This window comes from Biomphalaria glabrata, chromosome 2 (genome assembly GCF_947242115.1).
Source record: "Biomphalaria glabrata chromosome 2, xgBioGlab47.1, whole genome shotgun sequence".
NCBI classification, from domain to species: Eukaryota; Metazoa; Mollusca; class Gastropoda; family Planorbidae; genus Biomphalaria; species Biomphalaria glabrata.
Genome location: NC_074712.1, coordinates 52,896,216 through 52,909,637, shown reverse-complemented (window position 1 = coordinate 52,909,637; position 13,422 = coordinate 52,896,216). Strand labels below are relative to the sequence as shown.

At 32.1% G+C, this 13,422-nt stretch overlaps 1 protein-coding gene across 20 annotated transcripts in view; it reads left to right on the top strand.

Moving 5' to 3' along the window:
• LOC106077152 (sorbin and SH3 domain-containing protein 1-like) overlaps positions 1 to 13,422 on the top strand; it is a 148,311-nt gene that overhangs the window by 109,130 nt on the left and 25,759 nt on the right. For 14 of the 20 annotated variants that reach the window (XM_056021383.1, XM_056021390.1, XM_056021382.1 and 11 more), the window contains 11 exons: positions 1,262 to 1,461; positions 2,604 to 2,679; positions 3,180 to 3,227; positions 4,242 to 4,253; positions 5,432 to 5,503; positions 5,673 to 5,717; positions 5,802 to 5,904; positions 6,901 to 6,921; positions 8,777 to 8,891; positions 10,609 to 10,659; positions 13,044 to 13,087. In XM_056021383.1, the coding sequence (XP_055877358.1) occupies positions 1,262 to 1,461; positions 2,604 to 2,679; positions 3,180 to 3,227; positions 4,242 to 4,253; positions 5,432 to 5,503; positions 5,673 to 5,717; positions 5,802 to 5,904; positions 6,901 to 6,921; positions 8,777 to 8,891; positions 10,609 to 10,659; positions 13,044 to 13,087 (787 nt within the window). The remainder of the gene's footprint in view (positions 1 to 1,261; positions 1,462 to 2,603; positions 2,680 to 3,179; positions 3,228 to 4,241; positions 4,254 to 5,431; positions 5,504 to 5,672; positions 5,718 to 5,801; positions 5,905 to 6,900; positions 6,922 to 8,776; positions 8,892 to 10,608; positions 10,660 to 13,043; positions 13,088 to 13,422) is intronic. The other 6 variants (XM_056021376.1, XM_056021371.1, XM_056021372.1 and 3 more) reach the window with 6 other exon arrangements.

Sequence of the window (13,422 nt, the reverse complement as noted above, 5' to 3'; positions counted from 1 at the left end):
AATTGATAAAGGTTATTTTATGTTCCATTATTGATCTATTGAAAAGATTTATAGCAGTACTTGCATGGGGAGATAATTCATTCTAACACACTACAAAAGTTTTTCATGCTATAATAATACTATTCATGCTCAATGCCCTTTCATCTATTGTTGTGGACATGTAGGGTGGTATCTGGGAAAAGGTTACTGGACTGCTGTTAGGTGCTTATTAAACACTTTTCTGCTCAAGGATATTTGGCCAAGCGCTTTATGCCATTCAGCCCCACAGACCACATCTATTTATTCCTGCCATTATCCCTTTTGCTTTTTCTGATCTGCATTAAGTCAGTCTTTAAAGAAACACAAAATTATTTGTAAATAAAATTTAAGAAAAAATAATCACATATTAACAAAAAATACTTTTTTTTGCTTTCTTTTTTTTAAACTAAATTTAGCTTTTAGTGTTAGTTACCAATTATACCTTATCATAATCTCTTTCTAATAACATTTTTCTGAAGGGTTTGATAATATGCTTCTTTTCTCAAAATAATAATTAAAAAAACTATAATTAAAACATTTGTCAAAACTTTTAAATTAGTTTTTTATTGGTTATTTGTTTTTATTTTTTTGGAACAATATTTTGAATAGTTGAATGATTATGTGTCTATTAACTCCTCAGCTGGTAGCTAAATAAATTAACTGCCTCCTCATCATTCTTACTGTTTTCATCTTAGTATTTCACTTTGAATCATGTATTTGATGACATGCTTACATTGTTATGTCATTGCATAATGTCTAAATATTTCTTTATACAAAATAACAACACTTGGTAAATTTTTACTTTCTTAAGTGACTTGTATATAATGACATATGACACTATTATCATCAATTTTTATATACCGGTATAGAAATGATGGCATTATACTGCCATTGACTTGTATACATGATGAAGTTATACTTCTATTGACATACATTGATGACATTGTACTACAAGCATTTATGAATGTTTGTGACCATTAAATTTGTTTTCTAATACAGAACTAAAAAGAGAAAGAGACATGCAGAATGAGAAACTTTTACTGTTACACTTGACCAGGGTTTCAAATGAAAATTAATACAATGATTTTTTTTTGCGCATGCCATTTTAACAAGATATAGTCAAAATGTTAAATACATAAATTAGAATCTTTAGGTACTTTTTTTAAAAATGAAATTCCTAAACCTAATTTTATTTAAAATGATTCATATTCCTAATTAGATGAATGTATTTATTTCTGCACAGAGGGTCAACTTCCACGAGGAGCCCAGTACATTGCCAGTAAAGAAACTATAGATGGAGGTCAGAGAATCTCAGACACCTATTATACCTCTCCAGCCCCAACTGATACAAATACTACCCAAGTGGTCACTGAGGTAAAACCTGTCAAGTATGATGGCATTGGTCCAGTTGACAGAGAAGGAATACCCCTGGGTTTTAGAAAGGTTTGTCCTCCATTACATATATTCTGAATATTTCTTAAGTTTGCAGTTGATATCTTTTCAAATCCTTTGCATCATTATTGTTTATAAGAGAGAATATTGTTTTCCTTTTTAAATAGACTGTTTTAAATAGAGCAATTGCATTGCAACATTGTATTTAGTGTTTTATTCATATGTTGTTGTTTTTCAACTTTTGATTTAAAATTAAGTAGCTATGAATTTGAATAAAACATTATAATTCAAGAGCATAAATAAAGATATGCAAAATGAAACATTTATAATTAAAAGTATGTCAAAATATTTGATTGTTCAAAAAATGGTAACCTTACACAATTCAATAGATTCAACTTAATCACATACATTAAAAAATTGCCTAATTACCATAAATGCTTAACAAATATGATGTTCTCTTTATATCCCAAGGCTAATGCAGCATATAAGCAGAGCTTTATAATGAACTGGGTTGTCCAATTGGTTGTTGTATAGAGAAAAAAATATCAAAGTAAAACATGAACCATTGTTTCAGTATCTCAAATTTTGTTAAATGTGTATTGTGAGAAAAAAAATGAGCAATCGGTGTATTTGTATTGGAAAGAAAGGAAACAATTGGATTAACAAAAAAAATGTACCACTAAAATTTGTTTGTTATAAGGAGGTTTGTCAAATCTTGGATGAAGGGACGCCTTTATGCATGTCTAGTGTAGACATCACCAATAAATCATGTGCAATTATTCCTTAAAAATATGTGGGATGAAAAAAAAAAAAAAATTTGGTAGCACTAACTACTGCTGAAAGTAAAAAAAAAATGATGTTAATGTTTTCATGCTCACTGCTCTTTGTCCAATATGTTTTGTAGACATACAGGGGAAGGGGTTATCTGGGAGGTTTCTGTGCTGCCTCAGGGAGCTCATGCAACTCAGCTTGAGACAGGGTTTGAACTTGAGACCCCTTGCTAGGCAGCCAAGTGGTTTAGGCCAATGCATTCCTATATTATCAAAATATCTATTTGATTCATAAATATTTGTTTAGAAGTTATAGTCAATATATCAGTTCATATTAGTTTGAGAATCACTTTTAAGACACATTCAAGTTTATCAATATACCTTTGAAATTGTATTTCATGTTTGATTTTTGTCCTCCATCAGAATGTGGATGAAGAGAAGCAACATGACTGGTACAAACAGATGTATAAAAGTTTACACAAAACTGACAAAAAAGAAGGTAAAACATTCTCCTTGTTCTTTCAAAGTGTCACTCAATTGACAAACATTTTCTTTGCTAATAAAATATCATGTGAATGTTCGGTTCAATCTTTACATGTTTTTTCCAAAATTTATTTGATGGTATGAGAAAGTAAATTTTGTATGACCTATGATTTGAACCCGTGTCCCCTCTAACACCATGTTAACGTGTTTATCATCAAACACTGTGTATATAAGTAAACATGATTATGTTATTATATCACTTTATTACTTTATGTGTTTTTATTCTATTACTAATACTCTATAAATCATTTTTTTAAATACTATTTCATTTTTTTTCTTCTGTTTTCTTAAGCAATTAAATTATTTATATTTAAAAAGAAACAAAAAATGTTTCTTTTACTCTTTATGTCTGTATTAAAATCTCTTTTAAATAACTTTAATTGGAACATTCAGTAAACTGAGTGATTCATTAAGATTCAAACATTTGGAATGATTCAGTTTTCCACCCATCCTCAGATCAACTGGGAATCAATGACATGATAGATTCCATATTTCAAGAAGCAGGTGCATAGCTCTGTTTTCTGCTTGAGTCACATGTTTTTGTTCTATTTATTAGTTTGCATTGTGGCCCTTGGTAACTGCTCTTCTCTTCTTAAGTACACAAAACAAGCTCTGTGTTTGATCTCAACATAGGCACATTGTTTTGTGCCAAAACTTTTTGGTTCCATAAAGTAAAATATTATCTTATTCAATGTTTTGAAGAGATGCATGCTGGATAGTCTTGAGTTCATGTTGTTGTCATCTATTTCTCCATTTTTTGTTTACCAAACTTTGCTTGCTGTTCAAATATGTTTGTTAAATGTAGAAAACTAGGCACATGTTGTCAATAAAAATCTGAATAAATCAGTTGAGAACAACTTAGCACAGTTCAGATTAACAGTCAGATAGTAAGCATCTATTTACTGCATATGCTTATGAAAAAGTTTATTTATTTTAAGTGTATTTAATTATCTTAGTTCTATTTATTACCACCAAATGATTTTGACAATATTGGCATCGAACTTAACATTATTTGATAGTCTTTTTTTAAGACCTACAGTATCTTTCTTTCTTTCTTTTTCAAAATATTTGCTTGTATGTGTTGAACCTTCTATTAAACAAACTTTTATTTTAGAATTTATTTGACCTACAGAAATGACAGATGTAAAAAGAAGATTCTATTTAAATGACAGTGTCTTAATTTTAAATAATCAAATATTTTTTATTTAAAAAAAAAAACAACAGAAAACATAACCCTTGAAATCTCTCTGGAATGGATAGGGGATTTTAAAATATTGTCAAATTTAAAAAAAAAGGAAAAACTAATATACTTTTTCATGTCCTCTATTCACATACAAAACAATTTGTAAACATATTCTGTTAGCTTATTATTTAACCACAATATAAATTCCTTATCAAAGTCACAGATCAGTTGTCTCATTAATATCATTACCTTCCAATGCTTGCAACTGAAGTCCTGCATCTCTTCTGAGTTATTTCCTCATTTTATTTTGTTTAATTTTTTTCTTTGTTTGACAGTGAAACAAATGGGTAAGACTGTAACTTTTTAATTTATTCACTGCCAAGCTCAAACTTATTTTTTGTTTGCTGTTTTGTTTTGAACTAATTGTATGCGTCTAATGTAAAATCTACTCTGGCAATATATGGAGGACAGAATAGACTTTTAAATGTATATAACTATCACCTTTATTGAGTCCAACATTAACTCTCTGGTTTTGGTCTTAAGGCTGCCATCTTTATTTGTCTCTGTTTAATGTTTTAATTCTGAAAGTTCTAAAAGTAAAGAATGTGAATTAAATAACTATGCTATAACTGCTTTTCATATTAACTTTATTACAATGTATTATAAAATACTGACATTATAAAAAAAAGAGGTTTTATGTTTTCTATTGTATATTCTGCAACTAATTGTGACATCAATTCTGCACTACAAATTATTTCGGACAATGGTATTTAATGCTGTGAGCTTCATATGCTTTGTTCTGTCTCAATTTGCTTCTGTCTAGTCTTGGTTTTGTGCCATTATGCTTTGTTTCTGTCTTGATTTAGTTCTGTCCAGTCTTGATCTCTGCATAGTGTTGTTTTTGAGGGAAGATTTTTTTTTTAAATTGAGACTTTTATTAGTGGAATAGTTATTACATCCTAAGATAAATTTGGGAACTGAATTTCCAAATATTTATTATTTTTTTTTGTTTTTAAACATTTAAATTACTTTAATGATAATTAATTGCATTTTACAACTCTAACAAGTCAAACATTATATTATTATTATTATGACAATGAAAGAAGAGAAACTAAAAATGTAAAGACTTTAAAACATTTTACAAATAGTTCTAATACTGTTTTGAAAACTATAAAATGTTTGGAAACTTGTTAATGATGCCTGACTTACCAGAATGCTGAGAGATGCTTCGTTTCACTTGTGATGATGTTTAGGTTATATTTGTTCATCACTTTAAATATTACACCATTATTTTTGTGTTCATGTTTTCATGTGTTGCACAAGCTGTTATTTAAAAACAATAATAGATTTTTACTTAAACCATAAATCAAAATGGAAAACTTATACTATACAAGTTTCATTAATTTTTTTTTGTTTTACATCATTATTGTTTTATGTAACACAAATATTCACCAGTATTTATTATATACTGGTATAAATATTTATTTGTTTACTTATATATTTATTTATTTATTTCCTACCCTAGAATCAAACAGCTACAAGCCCACTTACACCTTCCCAGAAGACATTTCAGACACCAAGTCAGAAGAAGGCCTAGGTAAGTTAGGATGACCTGTTTTTGGTGATTGAACATGCACACTACAGTGTTTTAGCCCAAGTAGTAGTGAGATCCGAGGCATAGGTTTATAGTTGAGATGGGAATATTCACAAATACTTCAATAAAATGTGAACATAGTCTATAGTCAGTTTTGTTTTTTCCTCACTAGACGACTTCCCCCACAGACCCAGTTATGGAAAATCTAGACCTAAAGGTAATTTTGTTATATATATAGTTACATTGCATTCTTAAAAGTCTGCTTTTCAAAGTTTGCTAATATGTTTGACTCTTTCTACAGCTGATGATTCTGGGTACAGATCTGAGCCAGAAGGAAGGTACAAAGATCTGATGAAACATAGAAGTAAAAGTACCACATCTGAGTCAAGGGAAGTAAGGAGAAAGTAAGTTTATAGTTACTGCTTATTTGTCTCCCTTTGAGACTTTAACAACTGTTGCTAATAATTTGCACATATTCAGTATAAAAGTGTTTTAGAATTTAGAACTGCCCCTCATAGACTTTTAACAAATAAATTATATATAAAAGATGACTAAAAATAACTACATACATAATAATGTACATTTAATGTAGAATTAGAAATCAGAACCTTCCAAAATACATTTCTTGAGTCATGTACACTAGGTGGTCTGAAGGCTCAGCTTTACTCTGATGTTCAATTTGTATTTCTATTCTACTATCTTTATGGTCAATATTTAGTTATCAAATGTGGACAAAGTCATTTAATTACCAATATCAGTCTTCATATATATATTTTATAACATATATCAGTCTTTAACAGATTATATTTAGTTTCAGCTTATACTGTAAGTTTAAGTAAATATATGCATGTACATGTAAAAAAAAAAGAAATGTATTTTTTCTTACTATGACGACTTATAATGCTAAAAAAAATTCTTAAAAACATGTACACAAATCTTTTTATTGAGTATCCCTGTATATTTTCTATACATAATCTTTTGTAATGTAAGGACCTGAAGTGGTTTTGGACCAAAAAAATAACATAGTAAAAATGTATGTTTCATCTAAATATAGATCTTTATGAGTGCTTGTTAAAATACATCATTTTATAAACTGGATTTATATATGTCAGTATAAAAAGATTTTAACATAGCACTCAGTGTGTTCACTAGTGTAACATAGCATTTAAAATGTATTAGCAACACTTTTGCTTGTAAAATTGTTGTTTTTTTTTTAGATAATTCATTAACCAAATATTAAAATATTAACCTCCTGTTTAGATTTTTAACCTTCTTTCATAATTTAAAACATTTCAATAATTGTGTCAGCCTGTTTTGGTCTTACCTTATAATTGCTAATTGTCTTCCCCCTCATTAACCAACCTTGACCTTACCTTATGCTTCTATGTTTGTTTTTCAAGCTCCCTTCCAGTTCAAGACAGGTACTCACATAGCACTCAGTCTGTTCACTAGTGTAACATAGCACTCAGTGTGTTCACTAGTGTAACATAGCACTCAGTCTGTTCACTAGTGTAACATAGCACTCAGTGTGTTCACTAGTGTAACATAGCACTTAGTGTGTTCACTAGTGTAACATAGCACTTAGTCTGTTCACTAGTGTAACATAGCACTCAGTGTGTTCACTAGTGTAACATAGCACTCAGTGTGTTCACTAGTGTAACATAGCACTCAGTGTGTTCACTAGTGTAACATAGCACTTAGTGTGTTCACTAGTGTAACATAGCACTTAGTGTGTTCACTAGTGTAACATAGCACTCAGTGTGTTCACTAGTGTAACATAGCACTCAGTGTGTTCACTAGTGTAACATAGCACTTAGTGTGTTCACTAGTGAAACATAGCACTCTGTGTGTTCACTAGTGTAACATAGCACTCAGTGTGTTCACTAGTGTAACATAGCCCTTAGTGTGTTCACTAGTGTAACATAGCACTCAGTGTGTTCACTAGTGTAACATAGCACTTAGTGTGTTCACTAGTGTAACATAGCACTCAGTCTGTTCACTAGTGTAACATAGCACTCAGTCTGTTCACTAGTGTAACATAGCACTCAGTGTGTTCACTAGTGTAACATAGCACTTAATGTGTTCACTAGTGTAACAATCTTAGATGTTTACTTTCCTACCTTTCCTATTTTGTTTACTTCTTTGGGCTCAAGTATTACTTTGTAGTCAATATTTTTAAACTTTGGTTACTTTCTTATGTTGTTGCATGTTTTATATTATTTTTTTTTTTAGTTTGTGTTTTGTGTTATTTTTCTGGATAAATTACCTGTGATCCTAATCCTAGTCCTTTAAAACAATCCACTCCTGTACATGCTGATGTAGACACATACATGGACATTGTTTTGTTTGGAAACTTTTATAGTGGAGCTTCTATAAAAACATTTTTAGAGCTTTTCATGGTTTTATTACAAGTTTCATTAGTTTTTGTTTTTTTTACTGTGACATACCTTAATATTGTGTTTATAAAGATGTCTACATTCTCAGCCATCAAGTTAGTTTATTACAATACATTAGTCTTAAAGACTTTTTGTTTTTACTTTTTAATATTTTTGTCAGCATTTTGTTTAGAAGGCCTAGTGACTGAGTGGTAAAGTGCTTGGTTTTCGATACTAGTAAAGACTGGGATTTGAATTTCTAGATTTTTTGGGCACCCCTGAGTCCACCCAACTCTATTGGTTACCTGACATTAGTTGGGGAAAAGTAAAGGAGGTTGGTCATTGTGCTGGCCACATGACACCCTCATTATCAGTGGGCCACAGAAACAGATGACCTTTACATCTTCTGTCCCATAGATCGCAAGGTCTGAAAGAAGTACTATACTTTTTTCTTACCTTTCATTTTTAGCAGGGATAGTCCAGGGCTGCAAGGTGGGTTTTTTTTCCCTTTGGATACAAAGTATGTAATTAACATAAAAGCTCATCAATGACAAAATAATTATCCTAGAAGTTTGTCTCTTTGTTTTCGTGCATGTTTCAATGTTGTATTTCATTATTCTCTTTGTTGATAGGTAGATAAGGTGGACCTTAGATCAAAATTTTAAAATGATTTCCTTAGCAAAGTATCAAAAAAAAAAGTTACGTTGTCAAGAATGCAGCTGAAATGAATTCTTGCAGATGCCACCCTTCTCTTCCCATCTACACACACAGCGCACGTTTAGTAAGAGACTCCTCTGTGTCTTAAAGACTCTTAATAAAGGCATGATTTTAAAACCAGACGAAATCGATGTCCTCCATGATTGTTCACTTTTTCTTCTCTCCCTCTTCTCTAAATGACCAGCCCTTGGGCTCCATCGAACGTGACGTCAAGGATAGAACGGTACAGGTGCCAGCCAAGGAGTATCATGGACTATGAACCTGGCTTTTCTTCCATTGCTTTCCGAGAACAACGATCGGTAAGTTCCGGTTTCTAATGCTACTATTTCTATAATGACACATTTGTGTTCGCCTTTAGATCTACAATGTCCCGCAACATTTAACCTCGAAATTGTGTTTCCTACTATTTTGAATGAGCTGGTGCAGTTCTGAAACATTGCATGCGTGAACATTGAATGAATTGTTTCTTTCCTTTCAATTTGTGTCATTACCACTTTTTAGATACGCATGCAAGTGTATGTGATACTAAGGTATTTGAAGTCATAAAATTGGTTGCAATTAGCGTGAATATAAAGCAGGAAGTCCAGGTGTTCTTCCTAATTAAGATAAACATGAGGACAAAAAAAAAATATCGCCATATCTAAACATCGTCAATATTTATTGCTCTAATTCTGTTGTATTACTGGATTCTCAGTAGGATCGGGTTTGTTTTGGGGGGGGGGGGTCCAACGATGAATTGGCTAATGAGAATAAAGTACAAACATGTTTGTTACAATTATTGCAAAAACATTTTTTTTTCCGTATCATCCTGTTATACCTGTAGGCTTATTTCTAAGGTTCTCGTTCTGAGAGAGACAAAGACCCTCAAAACAATGACATGGGCGTGTGATATTTTGTTATGTCCTCACACCTGCCTGGATCAAACACAGCTCACACACACACACACACTCACACACACAACACATGGTAGAGCACACCTCTCCCAACCCGCCAATACCTGCGTGTGTATCGATCCTTTCTCCCATCTGCCATCCAGTCCCAGTTGTTTCTTTGTGTCGTATCGATCCTGCCCTGGCTATTGTTCCTCATTCATTTCAAGCATCTCGGATCGTAGTCGGGACTAAATCTTAAACTCTAATTTGGGTAAACAGTCTCTTCAGAGAGACACTAATATTGACCGGCTTAATACTAAAGCTTTCAATGCATCGGGAGTATTCGAATACCACGTGAAACATTGTGTCAACTTACGCAGTTTCCCTTCAAATATTTTTTTTTTGTGTGGCCTTCAATGAGAAGTCTCCGTGACATTGATCCGAGGAACACCTCACCTTAGTATTACCTGAAGCCTTTGTCCTGTCTCTGATGCTGTAGTTGCAGGCAATATGGTGCTCGCACTAGAATTACGCAAAGTGATTAGTTGTTTCTCCAAGTTCATTCAATGAAGACTTATAAGGTTTAAGTTGGGAGCTGATTTAAAAAACCGGTAGGTAACATTTGATATGATGAAAATATTTATTTTACGACAATAACTACAGAAAAAAAACAACAATTGAGCCAAAAGAAGAAAAATAAATTGAGATACAAATGAATATTAAGTCTCTATGGGGGAAAACAATGGTGGTACCAATATTAGCTAATTGTCCATTTTTTTTTGTCATTAGGCCTATCTACCATCTAATAAAAAATATACTTTTTTTATGGTTTAAGATTTATTTACTTTGAAATAAAAAATTTGAGGTCAAAATAATATTTTAATATCAAAAACATTAATGTCTCAGTGATATAAAAGAGAAAAAAACTTAATGGTAAAAAAAAAAATAGGTTTTATACACTTATTCTAATTCAGTCGTGTGTGTGTGTGTAACAGCATGATTTGTGCGTGTTTGTTTTTATTTACATCGGCCTACAATGGATCTTAAATGTTTCTTACACTACCCACAATTTGTATGTGTTTGTCAGCCTGTGTTACTAGTCTAGTTAGTTTAGTTGATGCATGTGATTTTATTCCTCAAATAGCGGTTTCGGCCACGGTCGAAATCAGTGTCGGCATCGAAAGATAAGAAAAAGGTAACTTCCCCTTGTGTAGACTTCTGTTTTTCCTAGTCACATTACATAGGCTAGTGTTTTTCTTGGGTCCCACTCTTCATCGGTTGTTTAGTAATGATTCTCAACTTGGGCCTAACACAACAGGCAAAGTAAGCTTTAGCTTTTACAGTCGAACAGTTCATGTTATTTGACTCGTTTTAGAATGGTTCTAACTAGAAAATAGTTGTGATTTTTTTTCTATTTTATTATGGAAATTTAACTAATAATAGTAAAAGTTTTTTTTTTTTTTGTTTTTTTGTTTTACAAATGGCCTCTGTTTTAAACTAGACAACCAATGAATGAAGGGACACTTGCTATTTACTAACTTCTGGTCAACGAGTTAAGATTCTCTCCACACCAGCTAGATCTAGTACTAGCAATTGACTGTTTCACTTTTCTGCAGTGTGAAACTAAAAGTCTGTCTATTCCAACACTTGTCGTGTAGGGAGCTGGCACTATCTACACATTTAATATTATGCTTACTAAAATGTTTTTCTTGTCTGAACTTTTTTTGTATTGTTTCAACTTTTTTAAAAACACAAAATAACAGGTGGAATTTCTTTTTCTACAGACCTAGTCCACACAGTAGACTTTTATATTCTCCATTTCTGATTGCTTATTAACATAATGTAACATTTGACTTAGCAAATTGAATTGAAATAAATACGAGCTTACTGGTGAATGATTACTTTGCAACATTTCAAACCATTGCATAAATACATATGTATAAGCTTCATTATTCTAAGCCCATCAGCTCTGCATCATCACAACAAAGTGAACATTATTTACTTTAAGTATTTAGATTTCCTATACAAACATTCTAGTGTTCAGTTAGTTCGAAGTCAGTCTTTTGAGTTTTAATCTGGTTCAATGTTTGTTATTCAATGTGCTACTAGAAGTTTACTGCTCCTCTGTCTTGTTGTTGTCTAAAGGTACGTTCACACAGGTTTCAGTTTTATGACCCCCACATACCCATGACTCAACGTATCCATGACTCAACGTATCCATGACTCAACATACCCATGACTCAACATACCCATGACTCAACATACCCATGACTCAATGTATCCATGACTCAACGTATCCATGACTCAACGTATCCATGACTCAATGTATCCATGACTCAACATACCAATGACTCTACATACCCATGACTCAACGTATCCATGACTCAACGTATCCATGACTCAACGTATCCATGACTCAACATACCCATGACCCCACATACCTATGACCCCACATACCTATGACTCTACATACCCATGACCCCACATACCCATGACCCAACATGTCCATGACTCTACATACCCATGACTCAACATACACATAACTCTACATACCCATGACTTCATTTCCATGCCCATCTTCATGTGACCCTCTAGTAGCTAGTCTTGTGCTTTCAGCATCGATTTTAATACGCTTTGTTCTTTTTCAGTAAAGTATTTTTTTTAAGGTGGTGGGAGGGGTCATCGCATCTCATGTGGAGTTTTAGATGCGAGTCAATTTTAACTCTTTGCCATATATCAAGATACGTTCTAAGCAAACTGAATGTAGTCAATTTTAACTCTTTGCCATACATTCTACACTAACTGAATGTGAACGTACTTTTTGTTTTCACTAATTTTTAAAATTTTGTTGTTGTTGTTTTTGGAAATGGTTATTGTTTTAGATTGTACTTATTGTAGTGTGTGATATTGTTTGGAGTTTGGTCACTGCTATGTTAGTAGAAGTCTCGTTGTAGCTCTGTCTTTGTTTATTGTTCCATTGTTTGTTGTTTGTGAGCCATTCATCTGGACAGACTGCCTATATATCACACTCAATTCCTTGCCAGTAGATTTAATCTAGTTGTTTTTTTTTTCCTTTTGTTTTTGATGACCTACTTGCTGACATTTTTATCTAAGATTTCACTTGACAGCTCGTTGAGCAGGTCTCTTCGTCTTGTTTACCCTTTATGACGTCACTTGACAACTCGTTTAGCAGCTTACTTTTTTGTTTCATTTCTAAATAGCTTTGTAGTTTTTATTTATATATCTTTTTTATATTAAAATGTACATGTATCTACTTTAGGGAACTTTAAAAAAGCATTTATAATGATTGAATAACGAAAATTAAGCATTTTTTAAACATTTTTTAAGACATGAGCAAACCGACTTAAAAGATACCAATCATATATATTTTTTTCCGTACGTATTATATAAGATAAGATGTAAAGGTAAAATGCAATAATGTGTATTATTTTTGTTGGTATGAATAGTTCAGACAACACAATGTTCAGTATATAGATCTATATACAAGGTATGAACATAACACTCTAATATGTTTGAATGTTTATTTTTAAAAAATTTCATTTTTCCCCTTGCTAACAGCCACACAATCCGCGTATAGACAAGCCAGGAGACTTTAGCCAGTAGTAAGTATCACTTTTTATTCTCATAGGTTTTCATTTGTCCTTAACATGAGATCCCCCTCTCTCTCTCTCTCACTCTCTCTCTCTCACTCTCTCTCTCTCTCTCGTCTTTCACACACACACCTTTCTATCACTCCCACATATAATTGTGGGACAACATTAAAATCATATCCTTTACTCAATCAGACCTCCCTGCACTATAAATCAAAAAAAAAATTGAATTTAAAATGACATGCATTGTGGCATCGTCTTTCCTGGTATCAATGACCTCGTCAGCGAGATGTTTTATATCAATCTGACAATTCTTGAAACCACTTACAGACATTTACATTTCAAAA